General features: G+C 42.8%; 1 protein-coding gene across 3 annotated transcripts in view; it reads left to right on the forward strand.

Annotated features, from left to right (window-relative positions):
- LOC101717683 (membrane-spanning 4-domains subfamily A member 12-like) overlaps positions 1-17,012 on the forward strand; it is a 30,031-nt gene that overhangs the window by 3,803 nt on the left and 9,216 nt on the right. For all 3 annotated transcript variants that reach the window (XM_004874263.4, XM_004874262.4, XM_087203808.1), the window contains exons 2-5: positions 3,585-3,679; positions 6,679-6,822; positions 8,801-8,857; positions 16,151-16,270. In XM_004874263.4, coding sequence (XP_004874320.2) covers positions 3,635-3,679; positions 6,679-6,822; positions 8,801-8,857; positions 16,151-16,270 — 366 coding nt within the window. In that variant the 5' untranslated portion in view covers positions 3,585-3,634. The remainder of the gene's footprint in view (positions 1-3,584; positions 3,680-6,678; positions 6,823-8,800; positions 8,858-16,150; positions 16,271-17,012) is intronic.

Below are 17,012 nucleotides of genomic sequence, written 5' to 3' on the forward strand. Positions count from 1 at the left end.
GATGAGTTTTGTTTGTATGGGAAAGTATTTCTTCCTTGTTTTGAAGGACAGCCTTTTGGAGTGAAGTGTTCTTGTTTGGCAGTTACTTTGTTTTTCCTTTCGGCACTTAGACTGTGTCTTGAATTCACTGGGGGCATCTAATTCTCTACGTGGACAATCCTATCTTTGTCCAGATTTAAGATGTGTTCTGTTTTCTGCCATATGTGTCTTTAAATAAGCTCTTTCCCCGCTTGACATTCTTATTATATGAATGTCAGCTCTCCTGACAATGTCCATAAATCTCACCATTTTTCTTTTTTAGTTTTCTTTTCCTATTCTCCACTGACTGGATAATTTCAAATGATTTATCTTCAGGTTCACTCATTCACTCTTCTGCTTGGTCCACTCTGCTGTTCAAGCTCTCTTTGAAGTTTCTCACTTGTCATCAGCTCCAAAATTTCTATTCAGTTCTTTTTATGCTTCAATCTTTGTTTAGCATCTCACTTTATTCTTATATTCTTTTCCTGATTTCTGTAAACAGTTTATTTATTGTCTGGTAATTTGCTGAGTCCTTTAGAACATTGTTTTGAATTCTTTGCCAGGCAATTAGTAGATGGTTCATTCTTTAGGGCCACATGCGGGAAGGTTATTGTTTTCCTTTAGTGGTGCCACGTTGCCCTTGCTGCATATGCTCCTTGTAGCTTCATGAAGATGTCTGTGCATCTGAGAAAACGGCCACCTCTCCAGAGTGTAGGAACTGGCCTCAGTGAGAAAGCCCTCCACCTTCAGGGACTGCTGGGAGCTGCTCAGACCCTGGGGCACCCATGGGGGGAACGAAGGGGAATAAAGAGACACAGAGACAATATTCAAGATGCAAGGGGACTGGGAGGAGCCTGCCTCTGGTGGGCAGACCTGACAGTCTCCACGGTCGACCTGCTTTAATTGGCCAGCAAGAAGCACAGGGAGAGGGAGTCGTGCATCATTCATGGAACAATAATGGCTGAAAAGATATTTTGAAAAATAAGGCACAGGTTAAACTTTTACAAGGGGAGTGTGTCAAAAGGGGACAGGTTCTTCCCTGTACCTGGATGCCTGCCCGAGTTAATAAGGAAGAGCATTCTTTTCATTGTCCTCAGTAGATGTTATCTTGTCGCGGGAGTACTGTGATTGTGAGCATTCCCCCCACAGCCAGAGAGCACACATCTTCCCATATGCTTTTCTGTTTCCCAAGGCAGGTCACATCGGCCTCAGGACTGTGGGGTGAAGTCACATAATCTGGTCCCCAATAATTCCTCACATAGCCTGGTTCCCAACAAGGGCTTGGTGGGGGAAGGGAGATATACTCATATACTGTGCACTGGAGCTAATGGTGTGGAACACCAAGATAGGGCAGGTGGTGACTCTAGATCCAGAAGGGTGCTGAGTCTCATTGGCCCAGGCAGCTGGGATCCACAGCACTGGTACCTGTGTAGATCCTGGTGACAGTAGTAATGGGAGCTCTGCATGAGGCAGTAGGGGCTGTGACTGTCTTTGGGGTCCAGAGGCCAGGCTATGGTACTAGAAGAAATGGAGTCTTGAGGCGACTGTGCACATACACACTCTGCAGATAGCAACGTTCGTCACAGAGGTCAGCTGCAGACACACAAGGTGGAGAGGGCGGGGGTCAGAGGCAGAGGCTGGAGCTAACTGTGGATGCACACGTGGCAAGGAGGTGGACAGCGTGCACGTGTACAATTCCAGAGGCCAGCTGTGGGCCAGGCTGTTTGCACCCACACAGGCAGCTACGAGGATGAGCTTGTGGTGCTCCTGCATGTGCAGCTGTGGGGCACATCATGGGTGTGAGCAGAAGGGTGAGAGTAGGAATGGGGTCAGGGCCAGCTTTACAGACAAGCTCAGCTGTCGGGCCAAGGCTGGTGGCATGCAGTTGCCAGACTGCACGGGTTACCTTTTTCTGTTCATAGCAGTGGGGTCAGAGCCTGCAGAAGAACCCAGGACCATTTGCAGGCATGCATGCAGCAACTACACTGGGTTCCTGAGATGGAAAACCTCCAGGGGCTGCCCCTGGGGTGGTTCTGGGAGAGGCTGTTGATGGTGTCAGCACCTGGAGAATCCAAAGCCCGCTGGACCCCAGCTGCATAGTGGAGTCTGTGCCTCCTGCTGGGGGAAGGGACCTCTCTCTCTGTTCTCCTCCACTTCTGCCTTCCCCTGTTCAGTCAGCACAAAGCGAGGCTCACCTCTGCTACACACAGGCACCCACAGGGAAGTGCAAGTGCTCTCACAGTCTTGAAGGGCCCCCCATTTCCTGAGAGCTGTCCTTCCCTCCCATCACTTCAGCAACAATGGGTTTCCCGATGTCTCCCTTCCATGTTGCCTTCAACGTTGGTTAGTGCCAAGGCGTTAGTCAGTGTTGCTGATGTAAAGACTACAAAACTTCATAATCACAAGAACACACATTTGTTTTCCCACTTAGTGGAGTTCTGCTCCACACCATGTGCAGCTGCGGGCTTTTTCCATGTGTCCTCATTCTGGGGTCCACACCAAACAGCGGCAGTCTCTGAGGAACTGTTCCTTTCACAGCAAGAGCACTGATAGGAGCTTACACCATCTTGGTAGACTGGCTCAGATCTGGCTTGTGCTGTTCCATCGCTCAGCATGGCACAGTGTCAAATCCAATGTCAGCAAGTGCACAGGAGCACTGAGTCCCAAGGCAATATGTGAAGCTAGAGTGGGAAAGGAGAAAGAATAGCTGGGGACAATCATTCAGTTGACCACAGCCATTTCTCTGAACCACCGACTACCAAAAGCCCTTGGAGAAAATACAAACTATAACCTCTTGCAACTCCATGAATTTAAGATGCAAAGCACTGCCTTTTGCAACAAGTCTTGAGATGCAGCCTCGGTTCTGGAACACTATGAAAATTCTCACCTGATGCTAGTTTTATAAGGGGAAGGGCCGATTTATTTTAAAGACGCAGATGTGTCTCCTAGACAGGCCTGAAAAGGCACTTGGAAGCTGGGGAAAATGAGCCAGCAGACCTCCTCCCCCGGGCACCCCTCCACTCTGCTTCCAAGAGGTAGAATATAGCAGTGCCACTGCTTCTCGTCCGAGAGACAGGCCCCATCATTATCTTCATGCCAACTGCAGGGTCCTGGGGACAGGACTGTCACCAATACAATTGGGTGGTTCCATTCAGCTGTGGCGTTTTGTAGACAGCAAACAGCAAAGAGGAGCCCAAACCACGGAGACCCCTACAGACTTGAGAGAGCAGATAGTACCAGAAAGGGTGAAAATAATGAGAGTAAAAAGCAACCCCAACAGTTATCTATTCAGTCTCCTTTTTTTTTTTTTTTTTTTTTTTGGTACCAGGGATCAAACTTGGGTCCTTGCGCTTGCGCAGCAGGAGACGAAACCACTGAGCTAAATCCCCGGCCCTATTCAGTCTCATTTAAAGGCCATGATGAGAGCTTGGGTCTTTCCAGGAAATGATTAGCTATTTAGCAGTGACAAATACCAGTGGGCTGAAGTAAAAAGCTTTTAAAGTCTTCCATTGTAAGTCTCTTTCTCAAAACTAACTCGTATCTTTTTTTTCTGTATTTCTCTGCAGAAAAGGAGTTCATTCCTTCTTTATAACTTATAAGCCATATCTTAGTTACGATGCCAAGAAGATATTTCATCAGGGAGGAAACCAGTGCCCTGGGGGTAAGAACTTAGTGCTACTGAGTTAATAAATAAGCACATTGCTTCTCACTAAGAAAACACTGAGCCCATTCACAGTGAGCTCCTCCCAGGAGTAAAGCTGGTGAAAGCGCTTTGAGGTGAAGACAATCAGGTACACATTACAGATCCGCAATCCATGCCTGGGTATTTCAACATTATCACAGCCACCTAGGGTTTCAGAAAAGCATTCTGAGGTTGCTGATGTTTCAGACGTTCATTTTCTGCCTTTGTTGGTAAACCTTGCTGAAGCAAAGCTATAGATCACAAATGATACAGATCCCAGAATGAAAAGAGGCGCTGGGCCCTGAGGCACTGTGCGCTCGGTGTGCTCTCCTGCTTTCTACTCAGGGGAGTCAGTCCCCTAATGCATCCCGACCTCCCTCTCACCCCTCCCCACGCTTACAATGCTGTACCCTTTCGTGGTCTCTACCAGCATTTATGGAAGCTTGAATTACATGGAGATCTAAGGCAGCAACGTGAAAGCCAGCACCAGGAAAACTCCCGATATATCATGGCTGTGAGCCTCTCAGGTCCCTGGGACCAGCCTGCGACACTATCCGACGTGGGGCCTGCAGACAGGGAAGCTCTGTGTGCAGTCAGGGCAGGGGGCTGCTGGTTTCCTCCCCGATCCCGCTCCCTGGGCTCGCTGCTCACCTGCTTATGTGCCCTAGAGGAGGTACTGGCACTGTGTTTGCGAAGGCGCGTAGACCTATCAGTAGTCATCACTGACCTGCCCGTGACAGCTACTGCCTCCCAGAGAATGCAGGCCGCAGAGCCTTTATTAGTCCCTTCTATGCCCCTGTGGGTCTTTCACTGAACACAGTGGCTTCACAGCCCAGAAAGGAGCTGAAAGGACAGACCATGGTAAGTGGGCAAACCACCCAAATGCATCTCGAATTTCCAATCCTAGTCTATCAGATCAAGGCAGACATCGACAATAAATGCCTGGCTTCACGTGGCCTTGAGGCTGATGTTGTCTTCAAGGGAGACTCATCTTCTTGAGTTTCTGTAGTGGTTAATTTTACATGGCACTTTGGCTGGGCCATGGGGGTGCAGCTATTGGCTAGGACATTATTCTAGTTATTTCCATGAATGTGTTGTGGTAAAGATTAGCATTTAAATCAGTGAGCCTTGAGAAAAGCAGCTTGCCTTCCATAAAGGGGATGGGCCTCATCGAATCAGCTGAATGCTGCAAAAGAGCAAAGTCTGCTTCTCTGGTCCTGCTCAGTGAAAAGAATTCTCCATCAGACTGGCTGTGAATTTCATCCACACCAGCAACTCTCCTGGGCCTCCGGCAGTCTTCAGATGGGAACAAGAACACTCTCTTGGACTCTCCATGGTCTCCAGAGAGCCAGCACTTAAAATGGAACCACCCAGTCAAGCGCAGGCTCTCCGGGGCCTCCAGTCTGCCATACATTTGTCCTGTTGGTTCTGTTTCTCTAGAGAACACTCAGTAACACAGATTTCAGTACCTTGAGTAATTCTGGAGGACAGACGGAGAGTGATTCTGCGGGACTTAACAGAGATTGAATATTTAACCAAGCTACCACCGGACCTGAGCTGCCCACGTGAACTGAGTGTTGTCTGGCACACAGAGCCATAAGAGAGATGAAGGAAACTCTTCTGGTGGGCAGAAATTCAGGCAATGCCCCTGGTAGCTTATTCTGCTTGGAAGGAGACATGGCCAGATATTTAGCTGGACAGCCAGGGATTTAGAAGGACCTTGACTGGAAAACTTGTATCAAGGAAGTCCAGGGCAGAATCCCTGAATAGATATTTGTGTCTCCTTGTCAATGACCAACACAGGGCCACCTCAGCACAAAAGGACTTTAATGATCAAGTGGATATGATGACCTGTCCTATGGCTACCAGGCGGCCTATCGCCCATCTCTGTTCATTGCCAATGGAATCACAAGCAAAGTGGCCATGAGGAATTAAGGCTATGCACGAGTTCAGCAACATGGACTGCTGCTAACCAAGGCTGACCTGATTGCAGTCACTGCTGGGTGTCAAGTCTGCCAGTGGCAAAGACCAACACTCGGGCCCTCATATGGCACCATTCCCCAGGACGAGCAGCCAGCTTCTCAGTGGCAGTTTGGCTGCACTGAACCATTTCCATCATGAAAGAGCAATGTTTTGTTGAACTGTAATGCACACTTACAATGACTCTGCATTTGCCTTCCAATGGCCAGAGCTACCATCCATGGAATTCCATTGCCATGTCACTCTGCACACCATTGTTTCAGACCGAGCCAATCATTTCCTGGCAAAGGAACTGCAGCAATGATCCCACGCTTGTGGAATTCACTGGTCTCACTATATCCTTCATCATCCTGAAGCAGCTGGTTTGATAGAATGGCAGGATGGCCTTCCAAGGACTCCATCACTACCTCAGTATTCTGGACCCTCAGGGGCTGGTGGATTCTGTTTCTCTGGATTCTGTTTCTCTGGAGAACCCTGACGAATGCACTTTCCCATAACTGCAACACCAGAACTGGAACCAGAACTTGTAACCCCGTGGACCTGAAGGTTAAACTGATCTGCTGTAAATCACTTAATTCCACTTAAAACTACCTAAGTGTGTCTGAGAAAGAATGGGCATCAGAACATAAGCTGTCAAGAAAGAGCCTTAGAGATCCTCAGAGCTCATACTGCTCCTTTGAGTCATGTGTCCTCCCAAGACAAATAGGCTGCTGTCTTTTACTTAACTAGGACCAACTAGAAAATGGCATGTTCACAGTCCTGGAAGGCTGCTATGAAACAAAAGCAAATATTCCAATAAATGAGAAGGACCCCCCACCACAACAGGGGCTTGCCATTTCTCTGTCTCCTTCTGTTCTTTTCTTGCACATAATTCTTTCAACACTGCTTCAGAAGTACCAGGGTAACCTGGACATTCTTGTGACCTCTCCGAAGCCTCAGGTGTAACGATCTGTCATAGATTTGTCCTGCGTAATAATGTTGGCTCTCTCTTCTTGCAGGCTTCGCAAATAATGATTGCCTTGTTTCACTGTGCCCTGGGAGGTTTTTGGATTTTTTTCTTGCAACTGGAAGATGAGTCAGACAGTGAAAGTTCTGCTGCTATCATTGGCTTAGTCTCTTACTCGTTTTCATCAGCACTGTTTGTGAGTAAACAATGGTATTATTTATTTCTGGGTTTTTTCTAATGAATAAAGTAAATTACTGAAGTAACAGAGCGATAGACTAAAGTCCCAATCTCTAACTTAAATTGCTCATTTTAGTTTTCAAACAGATCAGAAATGTCTTTTTGACGTTTGTTGCATGTTTTGGTAAGCTCCTTGAAAGGCTGAAATGCAGATGCACAAGAGATGCTGCAGGAGACACTCGAAGATTAATAGAGGGTGGAGCTTTGGATATCTATAAAGCTTTTCCTATGCATAGTGAAAATCCAAAGGCTGAGATTCATGACGGGTAGGAGAGACGATTTTTAGAGAGGTTTTATAAGGAAAGAGAAAAGAAGAGACTTGAGGAACACGAGAGGAGCTTGGGGAAATTAAACAGAGATGGCTGACGTGGACATTTTGAGTAAGGGTGCTGTAGTAATTCCATGCGTATAATTGCCAAGGTACCGAGCAGGGACAGATCCCATCATTCAGGGAACCCCAAGTCCTGGCTTCCCCACAAGCTGCTCTACTTCACAGCTCATTCAGTCCAGAAGCGAGTTATCAGTCAGGGGCTTTTTAGGCACAAGCCAAGCAGCCCTGATAGCACAACCAACATTCCTATTGCAACAAGTTTCCAACTGAACTCAACTAAAAAGTTAATCTAAGATCAGATTCTCCATAGAGGTGAAAGGGCTTCAAGAAATCCTTACCCACCGTTCTGCATCCCTCAACCCAAAACAGGGTTTCAAGAGAGAGATTGGAGGGTAGCTTGATCCCTGTGCTTCGTGGAAAAGCCCCTGTGATGCACACGAACAGCCGTTTCACTCAGAACGGGTCCTAGCAGTCACTGCTCCGAAGGACACACGTTTTGTCAGAGGCCTTCACACAGCCAGAGTCCTCGAGAGGAAGCCCTTTAACAACACAGGGACTCTCTAGAAAGGGCTGTCCATTCAAATATTCAAACTGAAACAATACAAAGAATCAGCATTACAAAGCATTTGGAATGGACATGAAGCCCAAGACATAGATAAGGTGTTTAGGTCAAAAATTAACCACAGATAATAAATTTTCAACTTTATATCTTTTTTGTATCAGGCAGCTTCCAAGCATTTCAAGTTCATTTTACCTAATTGCTGCAACAACCTCATGTGATAACAATTTTTTATCCCCATTTTACAAATGAGGAACCCAAGGCCTGGAGAATTTAAGTAACTCTTCTAGAATGACACGGCACTAAGATGTCAGAGATTTTTTTTAAATCAAGCCAAGGTGCTTCTGTATCCGTGATAGCATCTCATTTCCCAGGACTGAGAGTCCTGGATTCCTGACCCCTTTCTTAGTATAGTCCAGTCATCTTTTGTGACTGCTGCTGGCAGGTATCAGAGAAACCATTGGAGGAAAAATAAATTCTTGATATACCAGAAAAGATCCTTTTGAGCAGTACCAGCAGGTGACAGACAGTAGTGCTTAGGACCTGATGCTTGTAGAAGGAAACCCATACATCTTCCAATCAAATGCTTTCTAAAACCATCTTCCATGATGACATGTCCTCCACAGCATTATGAAAAGGATAGGAGTTCTTGCAAGTGAAACCTGCCATGTCAGCCATTGGGGATTATTTTCTAATAATCCCAGTCATGGTTCAACAAATAACAATCAAAACAGGTGAAGTGCCTGCTGCTCATCCCTCATAAAATCATTGGAAAATCTGCAAGCTCCCTATCGAAGGCCTCATCAATGACCGGAGACTAAAATATCTGTTCATTTCTGCAACCGAGAAATAGTGGTCCTGTTTCTTACAGATTCCACTAGAGATCACCACAGTACTAAACTGGGGTTCTTTGTGTTCCAAGCACTTTCTTCAGAAAACGCAGTGATTCTTTAGATACCAGGAATGCCACTGGCATTAGGGAAAAGATCTTACTGCCGGGATCATCGTTAGCCCTGGGTGTTCATAAACATTTGTTTCTGTCCCCAGTTCATCATGTCCGGATCCAGCACTGTGATCCAGAAAGTTCCTTCAAGATCACACAGGGTACGTTGGACCATTTGGAGCAGCTCCAAAGATAACAATGTTACTGGTGCAGAGTAGGAGATGTGATGACTTTTGAACCAACTTTTTTTGGCGGGGAGAAAACTTTTCCAGATAACTGAATGGAAAAGAATCATTTAGTTTTCATAAGGATGCATTCCAGACCATCCTTTCTGTGTGGGTGCTGGAAGAGGTTGCAGTGTGAGCGATAAGGAGACAGATGAGAAAGTTTCTATATAATAAACCATCTCAAGCTCTCTAAAGCGATGTCTATGACCAAATGAGACTCTGTCCTCAGTCAAAGCAGTGAGAAAGGAGGAAACATAGTTAGGGTAAGTTTGAAGGCCAGCATTTAACAATGGCAATAAGAAAAAAACTGCTGAAAAGAGAAAACCCAGATTTAGGGGCTATCATTAGAATGCAGACTCAGGGGTCCTTATATTATATCACCCAGGGGCGGCCCCTACCTTGCTTAGGGCTTTCCACTCCCACCAGCCCTTATGGGTCAGGTCACAGGTCTGGAGAAAACATACTGGATGGTGTCACACTCTGATTCCCTGACTACTGGCTGTGTGGTTGTAGGCAAATGACTTTACTGTGTGCTTCAATCGCATCTGAAAATATATGGGTAATAATAGTACCTGCCTCGAATTGTAAGGATCAAATGCATAAATAACCATAAAGAACAGCTCCTGGCACATGACAGCACTCTATGCTTATCAAAGCCTCCTGAGGAAAGCATGTGTGCTTTTGGGGGTTTGTGAAGGAAGAAAGTAAAGACTTTGTTTCATATTTCAAATGAAGCTCCGCCTTTGTTTCTCTGATAAAACAAATTCAAAGAAGCACAAGAGCTCTTTTGATCAAAAGCAGCTGGGGCCAGGGATTTAGCTCAGTGGTTCTGGTGCCTGCCTCACAAGCGCGGGCTCCCGAGTTCCATCCCTTTGGCTAACATGTCCCAAAACATGTCAGTTAGTAAAACAGATTCTAGAGAATACAGCCCACACACAGCCCTTCCTCCCCAAAAATAGTACCAGAGGTGGACACTTCCCTTTCCCTAGGCTCATACGGTATAAAAAATGTTGGGCAGCTCTGTGTTTATTATCTGGGTATGATATACCATGCCCATGTCCCTCACCTATTCCTAGGATACAGCAGCAGTAGGCAGTTGCAGGTCTCCCCTCAAACCAGCCCAGCCAAGATTTTTTTCCCAGTCGAAAATATCAGACCAAAACCAAAAGCAAGTAGATCCACGCCACAGGTATGTTGGGCAGGGCCCTATCCTTTGACTTTCAATCTGTGCATGCCTTGGCAGCAAGGTGAGTTTCTTGAGGACAGCTAGTTGTTGGGCCTTTTTTTTTAACTCCATGCAACCATTTCTCAGCTTTTCATTGTAGAATTAAGACCATTTACATTCAGGTGTATTATCGGAGGTGTATAGTAGTTCCTGTCATTTAGTTGTTTTTCTTCTGGTTATTTTTGAATAACTTATGTTCATTTCTTTCTCTATTATTTATCTTAAAAAATTTCAGTAGAATGAAGAGTGTTTGATTTTTTCCTAATTTGTATTTGCTTATTTACTGTTGTAATTAGTTGTATTCTTTCTTGTACTCTCGTGACTTTATCTTGCTTCCTCTTATGGTGTAGGATTCCTTTAAGTATCATCTGTAATACTGGTTTAGTGCTCATAAATTCCTTTAGTCTATGCTTATCTTGGAAAGTTTTTATTTCTACTTTGATTCTTAAAGATAACTTTACTGAACATAGTAATCTAGGTTGGCAATATTTTCTCTTGTGTCTTAAAAATACATTCCCTGCCCTCTTGATATTTAGAGTTTCTGCTGAGAAATCTGTTATTCTTATGGGTTTGCCTTTATATGTAACTCGACATTTCTCACCTGTAGCTTTTAATAATCTTTCCTTGCTCTTTGCTTTTAGCAGTTTAACAATACTATGCCATGGAGAAATTCTTTTCTGGTCATATCTATTTGAAGTTCTAAATGCCTTCTGCACCTGGACAGAAATCTTTCCCAAGATTTAGAAATTTTTCTATTATTTCACTAAATAGGTTTCTTATGCCATTAGCTTGTAACTAATTTCAGTTGTACATTTTATGTTTTTAATTGTGCCCTGTAGATCTTGTGTGTTTTGTTGTTTCTTTTTCCTTCTTTATTACTGTCCAAGTGTGATAATTCATCAACTTTTCTTCAAGCCCTGATATTTTTTCTTCCACTTGGTCTTGTCTATTGGTCACATTTTCAACTAAGTTTTTTATTTGACTTATAAGCTTTTCATTTCTAAGATTTCTGTCCCTTTTTCAAAATATCTATCTCTTTATTGAATTGCTCTTTCCTAGCCTACGTTATCTTCTTTAATTCATTCATCTGTTTATTTGTATCCTCTTTGAATTTATTTAACATTTTTAAATCATTTTAAATTATTTGTCCACTTCAATATCTTTGGAAGCAGTTACAAGAATTATGAATCTGGAGAGGACCAATGTTTCCTTGTTTTTACATGTTTTTGTATTTCACTGTTGAGATTTGCACATCTGTGGGACAGGATATCTCGTCTGCTCTTATGTAAGATTTTCCTTGAGGAGAAGTCTTCTCTTGATGATGTGTCTGGGATACTGGTTTGTTGTGTAGTGTTGCATTTCATTCCAATTGGACGTCTTAGTATATTTTCCCTGTGGCTTCTTTGGCTCTGATTGGTGGGTTTTGATACAATGCATATCATTTTGGAATCTGAAGGCCCACTTTCTCTGTAGATCTTGCAGGAGTGGGTCCCTTTGGCAGTTCAGACAAATGTGCTGTCTGTGGTTACTCTCCCAGTGTTGTGAGCAATGTGCTGCCTGGAAGAATATAGGAGTCACCTATGCTTACATCCCTCCTATGGGCAGTGCCCACCACAGTTTATTATTTCTCTCTGCTGTTGCTATGGGAGTGAATGTTCAGAAGTAAAACTTCAACCCCACTCAGCCATGCTTATCTGGGCCAGAGTCATCAGCTACAGGCTTTGGTCTCTCCTGTTCTTTAAGTTGAAATACTTTCCAAGGTTGATGTGGAACCTGATCATGACTGTAGTAAGGTGCAGTTTCTCTCACTGGACTGGGATGTAGGTCAGCAGCAAAGTGCCCACCCAATGTGCTCCAAGAGCCAGGCTTGATCCCCAGAAACACTCAGGAAGAAGAAACCAAATAACAGTTACAACTACAATATAAAACAGGGCAGATATGGGAAAACAGCAACAACCAATTAAAAACAGCAACTGCAACACCGATAATGATAGAAAAGAAAGGAACAAAAATATTATAAATTAAACTAAAACTTTAAAAACTAATAAAATGTAATCCCAGAGTTTGAAAGTCTGAGACAAGAAGATCATGAGTTGAAGGTCAGGCAGTGCTACATACTGAGTTCAAGGCCAATCTTTGAGACCTTGGACCAAAAAATTAATAAAAGCAAAATAAAGAGGAGAAATAGAACAAGAGAGAGTGATGGAGAATCTAATTAAATAATTTAAAATAAAAGTAAAAATAGTGACAAATAAAAATAATATAAGGTAGATAAAGGAAAAGAGAAAAAATTAAGTCACAAATTCCTCCTATCCAAGTATTTGAGTTGAAGACACTTCTTTCTGGGTCATCAGATGCTGAATCCACCAGGCATGGGAGGGCGAGTGGGTTGCAGCTGAAGCCTGTTGTGGTTCCTCTCAGAGCACACCTGTGACCCTATGGAATGCTGTGCAGGCTGCCCCTGCATTTCCTGATGCTCAGGTTGGGGGAGTATTGCCTATGGAGGCTTTCTAAGCATGCACACAGGAGTGTGGAGAATGTCAGTGCTGTAGCAAGCCCTTCTTGCTGACCAAGCTGCACACATACCTGGACCACACTGCCTGGGTTAGCATTAGGGTTCCAGAGGCTTTTGAAACACACACCAAGGGACATAGCAAATGCCTGGGCCTCAGCAAGTCCCTCTCACTGACCAAGTCTCAGTGTTATTTGGGCCACACCAGACAGGCATAAATCTAGTATGGAGGACTCTGGTCAGTGCACCCAGGGGTATGGCAGATGTCTAAGCCGTGATGGATCCATACGATGCCTCTAAATTGGAGGAGTTCAGGGGTGGGGCAGATGTCCATGGGGTGCACCCTCTGAGATTACTCCTGCAGTCCATGAGCAATGGAAATGAGCAGCTCGATCATCATGGTCTCAGCACTCTCAGACTTCCTCCTGAAACCACATGCAACTGATCTTGCTCCTCATCTCAGAGGACAGAACTACTGACCATTGTGTTCCCCCACCCTGTCATGGTCCACATGCTCCCCGGCTCAAACCCCTGCAGCGGTCTCATCAGATGCTCTCCCACCCACGACTGTCCTGTATGGCCATGGCTCACCAGTAATGCAGTGGGGCGTTTGAGGGGACCCCAAACTGTGATTACTCCATTTGTCTGATCCCCAGAGCAGTTTAGTGCTAACAACAGGAACTTCTCAGGACACCTTTGCTTACAGCCCTGAGAGTTTTCTCAGCAGTGCTCTGAATTTCTTCTCTAAAGTTATCTTGCTGTGCAGAAGGAGTTGTTCTCAGACCAAATCCCCAAACTGGATGTAAAGCTTCTTTTTTCTTTTCAAACAATGAAAGCTATATTAGGCACTAAGAGTTATAAAGAGAAATGTAAGCTGCAATGCTTGATTTTGTTGCTTCCCAACAAAATAATCACTTGCCATCCATTGTTTCATTCATTCTTGCGCTTCATATCGGTAACTTTGCAGCTGCCTTCTCTCCTTCCACTTTACAGCAATAATTTCTTTGTTTATCAGTAGTAATAATCTATTATTTCTCAACAGTGTAGTTACGGTACACTAATCATAAGTTACCTCACATAGGTTGTTCACTTGTGTAGGCAAGCTCAACAATATGTTATCTTCACAGTTCAACAGGACATTTAAATAGACATAGCATTTGGTTTTGGGGGTTTGGGGGGGTTTTTTTTTGGAACTGGGAATCGAACTCTGGTCCTTGCGCTTGCAAGGCAGGCAGCAGAACCACTGAGCTAAATCCCCAGCCCGACATACCATTTAAATCATCTATCCTTCTAGTCCCAAGGCTGATTCACTTATTTCCTGATTCTCAGAAAAATTCACATATCAGTCATCCATTCCACAGTACCTCAATGCTCAGATTCAATAAACTTTCTTTTAAAACTGTAGATATTTTCTTGGTAATGATTTTTTTACCTTTTTTTTTTTTTTTTTTTTTTTTTTTTTTTTTTTTTTGTGGTACCAGGGATCGAACTTAGGACCTTGCATTAGCAAGGCAGGCACTATGCCACTGAGCTAAATCCCTGGCCCTTTACCTTTGAGATATGAAAAATAAAGTGCTATACATTTACTAAGCAACTATTTAAAATTAACTGAATTCATTTCATTATGTTTATACATATTGTTATTTATGGGCAAAAATTATTCAGTATATAGTCAAAGTTTTTTTCTCACAAATGATCACATTGTGTTTCCAATGAAGAAATTGACCTTGTATTTTTGATGAGTCACTTTAATTTCAGGATCAATATTCTGAAGAAGAATGATTTTTTTACCATAATTTAGAGAATAACTTTGATTTCTTTTTTATTTCAATTATGTAAGACCTAGCTAAGATTAAAGTGTGTGTTGTTAAAATAATGAAATGATTTTCTTTTTTTTTTTTTGTCTAGTGCTCCGTGATTCTTCCTTCAGTATGAAATAGTCTTTGTGTTCATAAAATATTCATGTCTATATTAAAATTAATGTACATTGGGAGAATCATTCATTGATTTCTGTAAAATGCAAATTTAATTAATCCCTAGACAGAGAGGGCTGTCCTAGGCTTGGGCCATTTATGGTGACAACGTAGCAAAATAATAAAGAGAAAAAATATTTGAAGTTTCTATTCCGTTGATTTCACTTACAGAATGGCAACTGGTTCTAGTGCTTACCTGTTTACACAAATACTAATTTCAAGCTTTCCAAACAGACCTTACTTGATTCAGAAAAGTTAGAAATAGAACATGAGCAAGTCAACCAGTATGAAATGCAGTCTGTGTGCCTGATACAACTGACTTGTGAGGCTCTGGATGTAAAGCTTGTTAAGAACTGTAGATTTCTCCTGCAATTAGGACTCCCAGTCTGCTGCTACGACTGGCATCAATTGCATGCCCTGGTTTCCCAAATCCTTCTGGTGATGGATTCCCCAAGTCCAGCTATTGGGGAGCTGGAGTTGAAGTTGTGACTTGCTTCATACATTTTTCTGAGTTGCTTTTCTAATTCTCCATGCTGTTTAGTCTTCCTTTTACTTGTTTGTTGGTTCCCAGAATTGCTCTTTGTATCCTCTTTCTGGATTATAGACTCACTGTTATTCCCCTGACTCTTCTCACTTGCAGAGTTGCACAAAGCCTATTTCCATGTTTTGTTTACCTATTCATCAGTGAATGGATGACACAGCTTGTATCTAAATGTCCCCTCAAAGCCTCATGCAGTCATAGGTGGGGCTTTTTGGAGGTGGCTGGATCTAGGGTGTGTGCTGCTAGGAACAAGGATGGGATGTTGAAATTGATTCATGATTCTATGTTGAAATTAAGACTGCCCCACCCTGGGCATGAGTGCCAGGGTCAGTATCCTGGATAAGATATAAGGGACAGGAAGAGTTGCTGTTTGTCATGGGTTGCTTGCTGCTTGCTGCTTGCTGCCTTCTGCCCTCCATGGACTGTTTCTCCCCTGCCATGCCCCTCTGCCTTGGAGCCAGCCGACTATGGACTGAAAGCTCTGCAAGCTATAAGCCAAATAAACCATCTCTTCTCTAACTTGGGTGCCAGGTATTTTGTCTCAGCAAACAGGAAAGTAACTAAGGCAATGGACATTTGGGTCAATTCCACATTTATGACTATTATAAATATAGTTGTATGACTCTTAATGATGAGAACACATTCTGAGAAATATATGTGAGGTAATTTGGGCAATTTTGTCTCTGTGGAAACATCAGAAAGTACTTATATAAACTAAGTTAGCTGGCTGGGGCTGGTATTTTTGATCTCTAGTTTTCAAGGCTGATTATTTTCCAGCTAGGTTTTATTTTTAGGAAACATGGAATGTTCTTGAATAGTTGTTTCTTCACTTTCTGTATACCCCTACAATTCCAGAAAGGCAAATAAAAAATAAAAACTCCAACTTGAATGTTCTAGGCAATATGACAGACTGATTGTTTCATCAAAATCTGTTTATGTGATCCATGACCAGTTTCTCTTTGTATATCTATTACAGATTATTTTAGCAACTGTAATGAACATCTTAAGTGTCCTCATAGCTGTAATTGGTTTACTGATATTAGGCATTGAATTTGCAATTTTTGAAGGTAAAGGAGAGGAATACTCTTGGTCAAATGTAAGTACCAATTTTAATAATAACTTAATCAAAATTTTAGATATAAATGAAAAACCTGTTGTGAATGATGTATGTTGAAGTGAGTTAGGTATAGAAAAAGGCTACTGAATTTGTCAGCCAGTTTTGGCATAGGAATATAAAAGTAAACAACTGCATTTCCTCCAAATTTTTATCATGCCCATACTAAAAAATTAGTTTCCCTCCACAATTTGGAAACACCAGAAACCTCAAAGAGAGATAAAATGTACCATTATCTAAAGATAAAATGACAGGATATCTAGAAAAACCCCTCCAAAAAAGTATGAAAGAAAATAAAACATTTTAGTAAGGTAGCTGGATAAAACAAAAACCTACAAAAATTATAAACTCTTTTGATGCTACACATAATGACTCAGATATTGAAATGGGAAAAAATAAGAACTAACCAAATTGAAATAACAGTAAAACTATAAAAGCATAAGGACCTAACAAAGAACCAAATAGCTTTTAAAAACATATCCTTAAATGCAATGCACAATGTCATAAAATTGCAAGCTTCTACAAATTAATACATAATTGTGATCCAATTATATTTGGAATCTCAACAATGTTTTGGTAGAAATGCAACAAAATTATTCTAAAAGACATACAACTAAAAGAATAACTGTGTGAGGGCCAGGGATGTAGCTCAGTGGCTTCCTCCCTCTCTGCTGAAAAAAGCTTTAAAGTTTTTAAAAGTTTAAAGTTTTTTTTTTTTAGGGAA

The sequence above is a fragment of the Heterocephalus glaber genome, unplaced genomic scaffold, assembly GCF_053883595.1.
Source record: "Heterocephalus glaber isolate CG9 unplaced genomic scaffold, H.glaber_assembly_v1.0 deba00001806, whole genome shotgun sequence".
In the NCBI taxonomy this organism is placed as follows: domain Eukaryota; kingdom Metazoa; phylum Chordata; class Mammalia; order Rodentia; family Bathyergidae; genus Heterocephalus; species Heterocephalus glaber.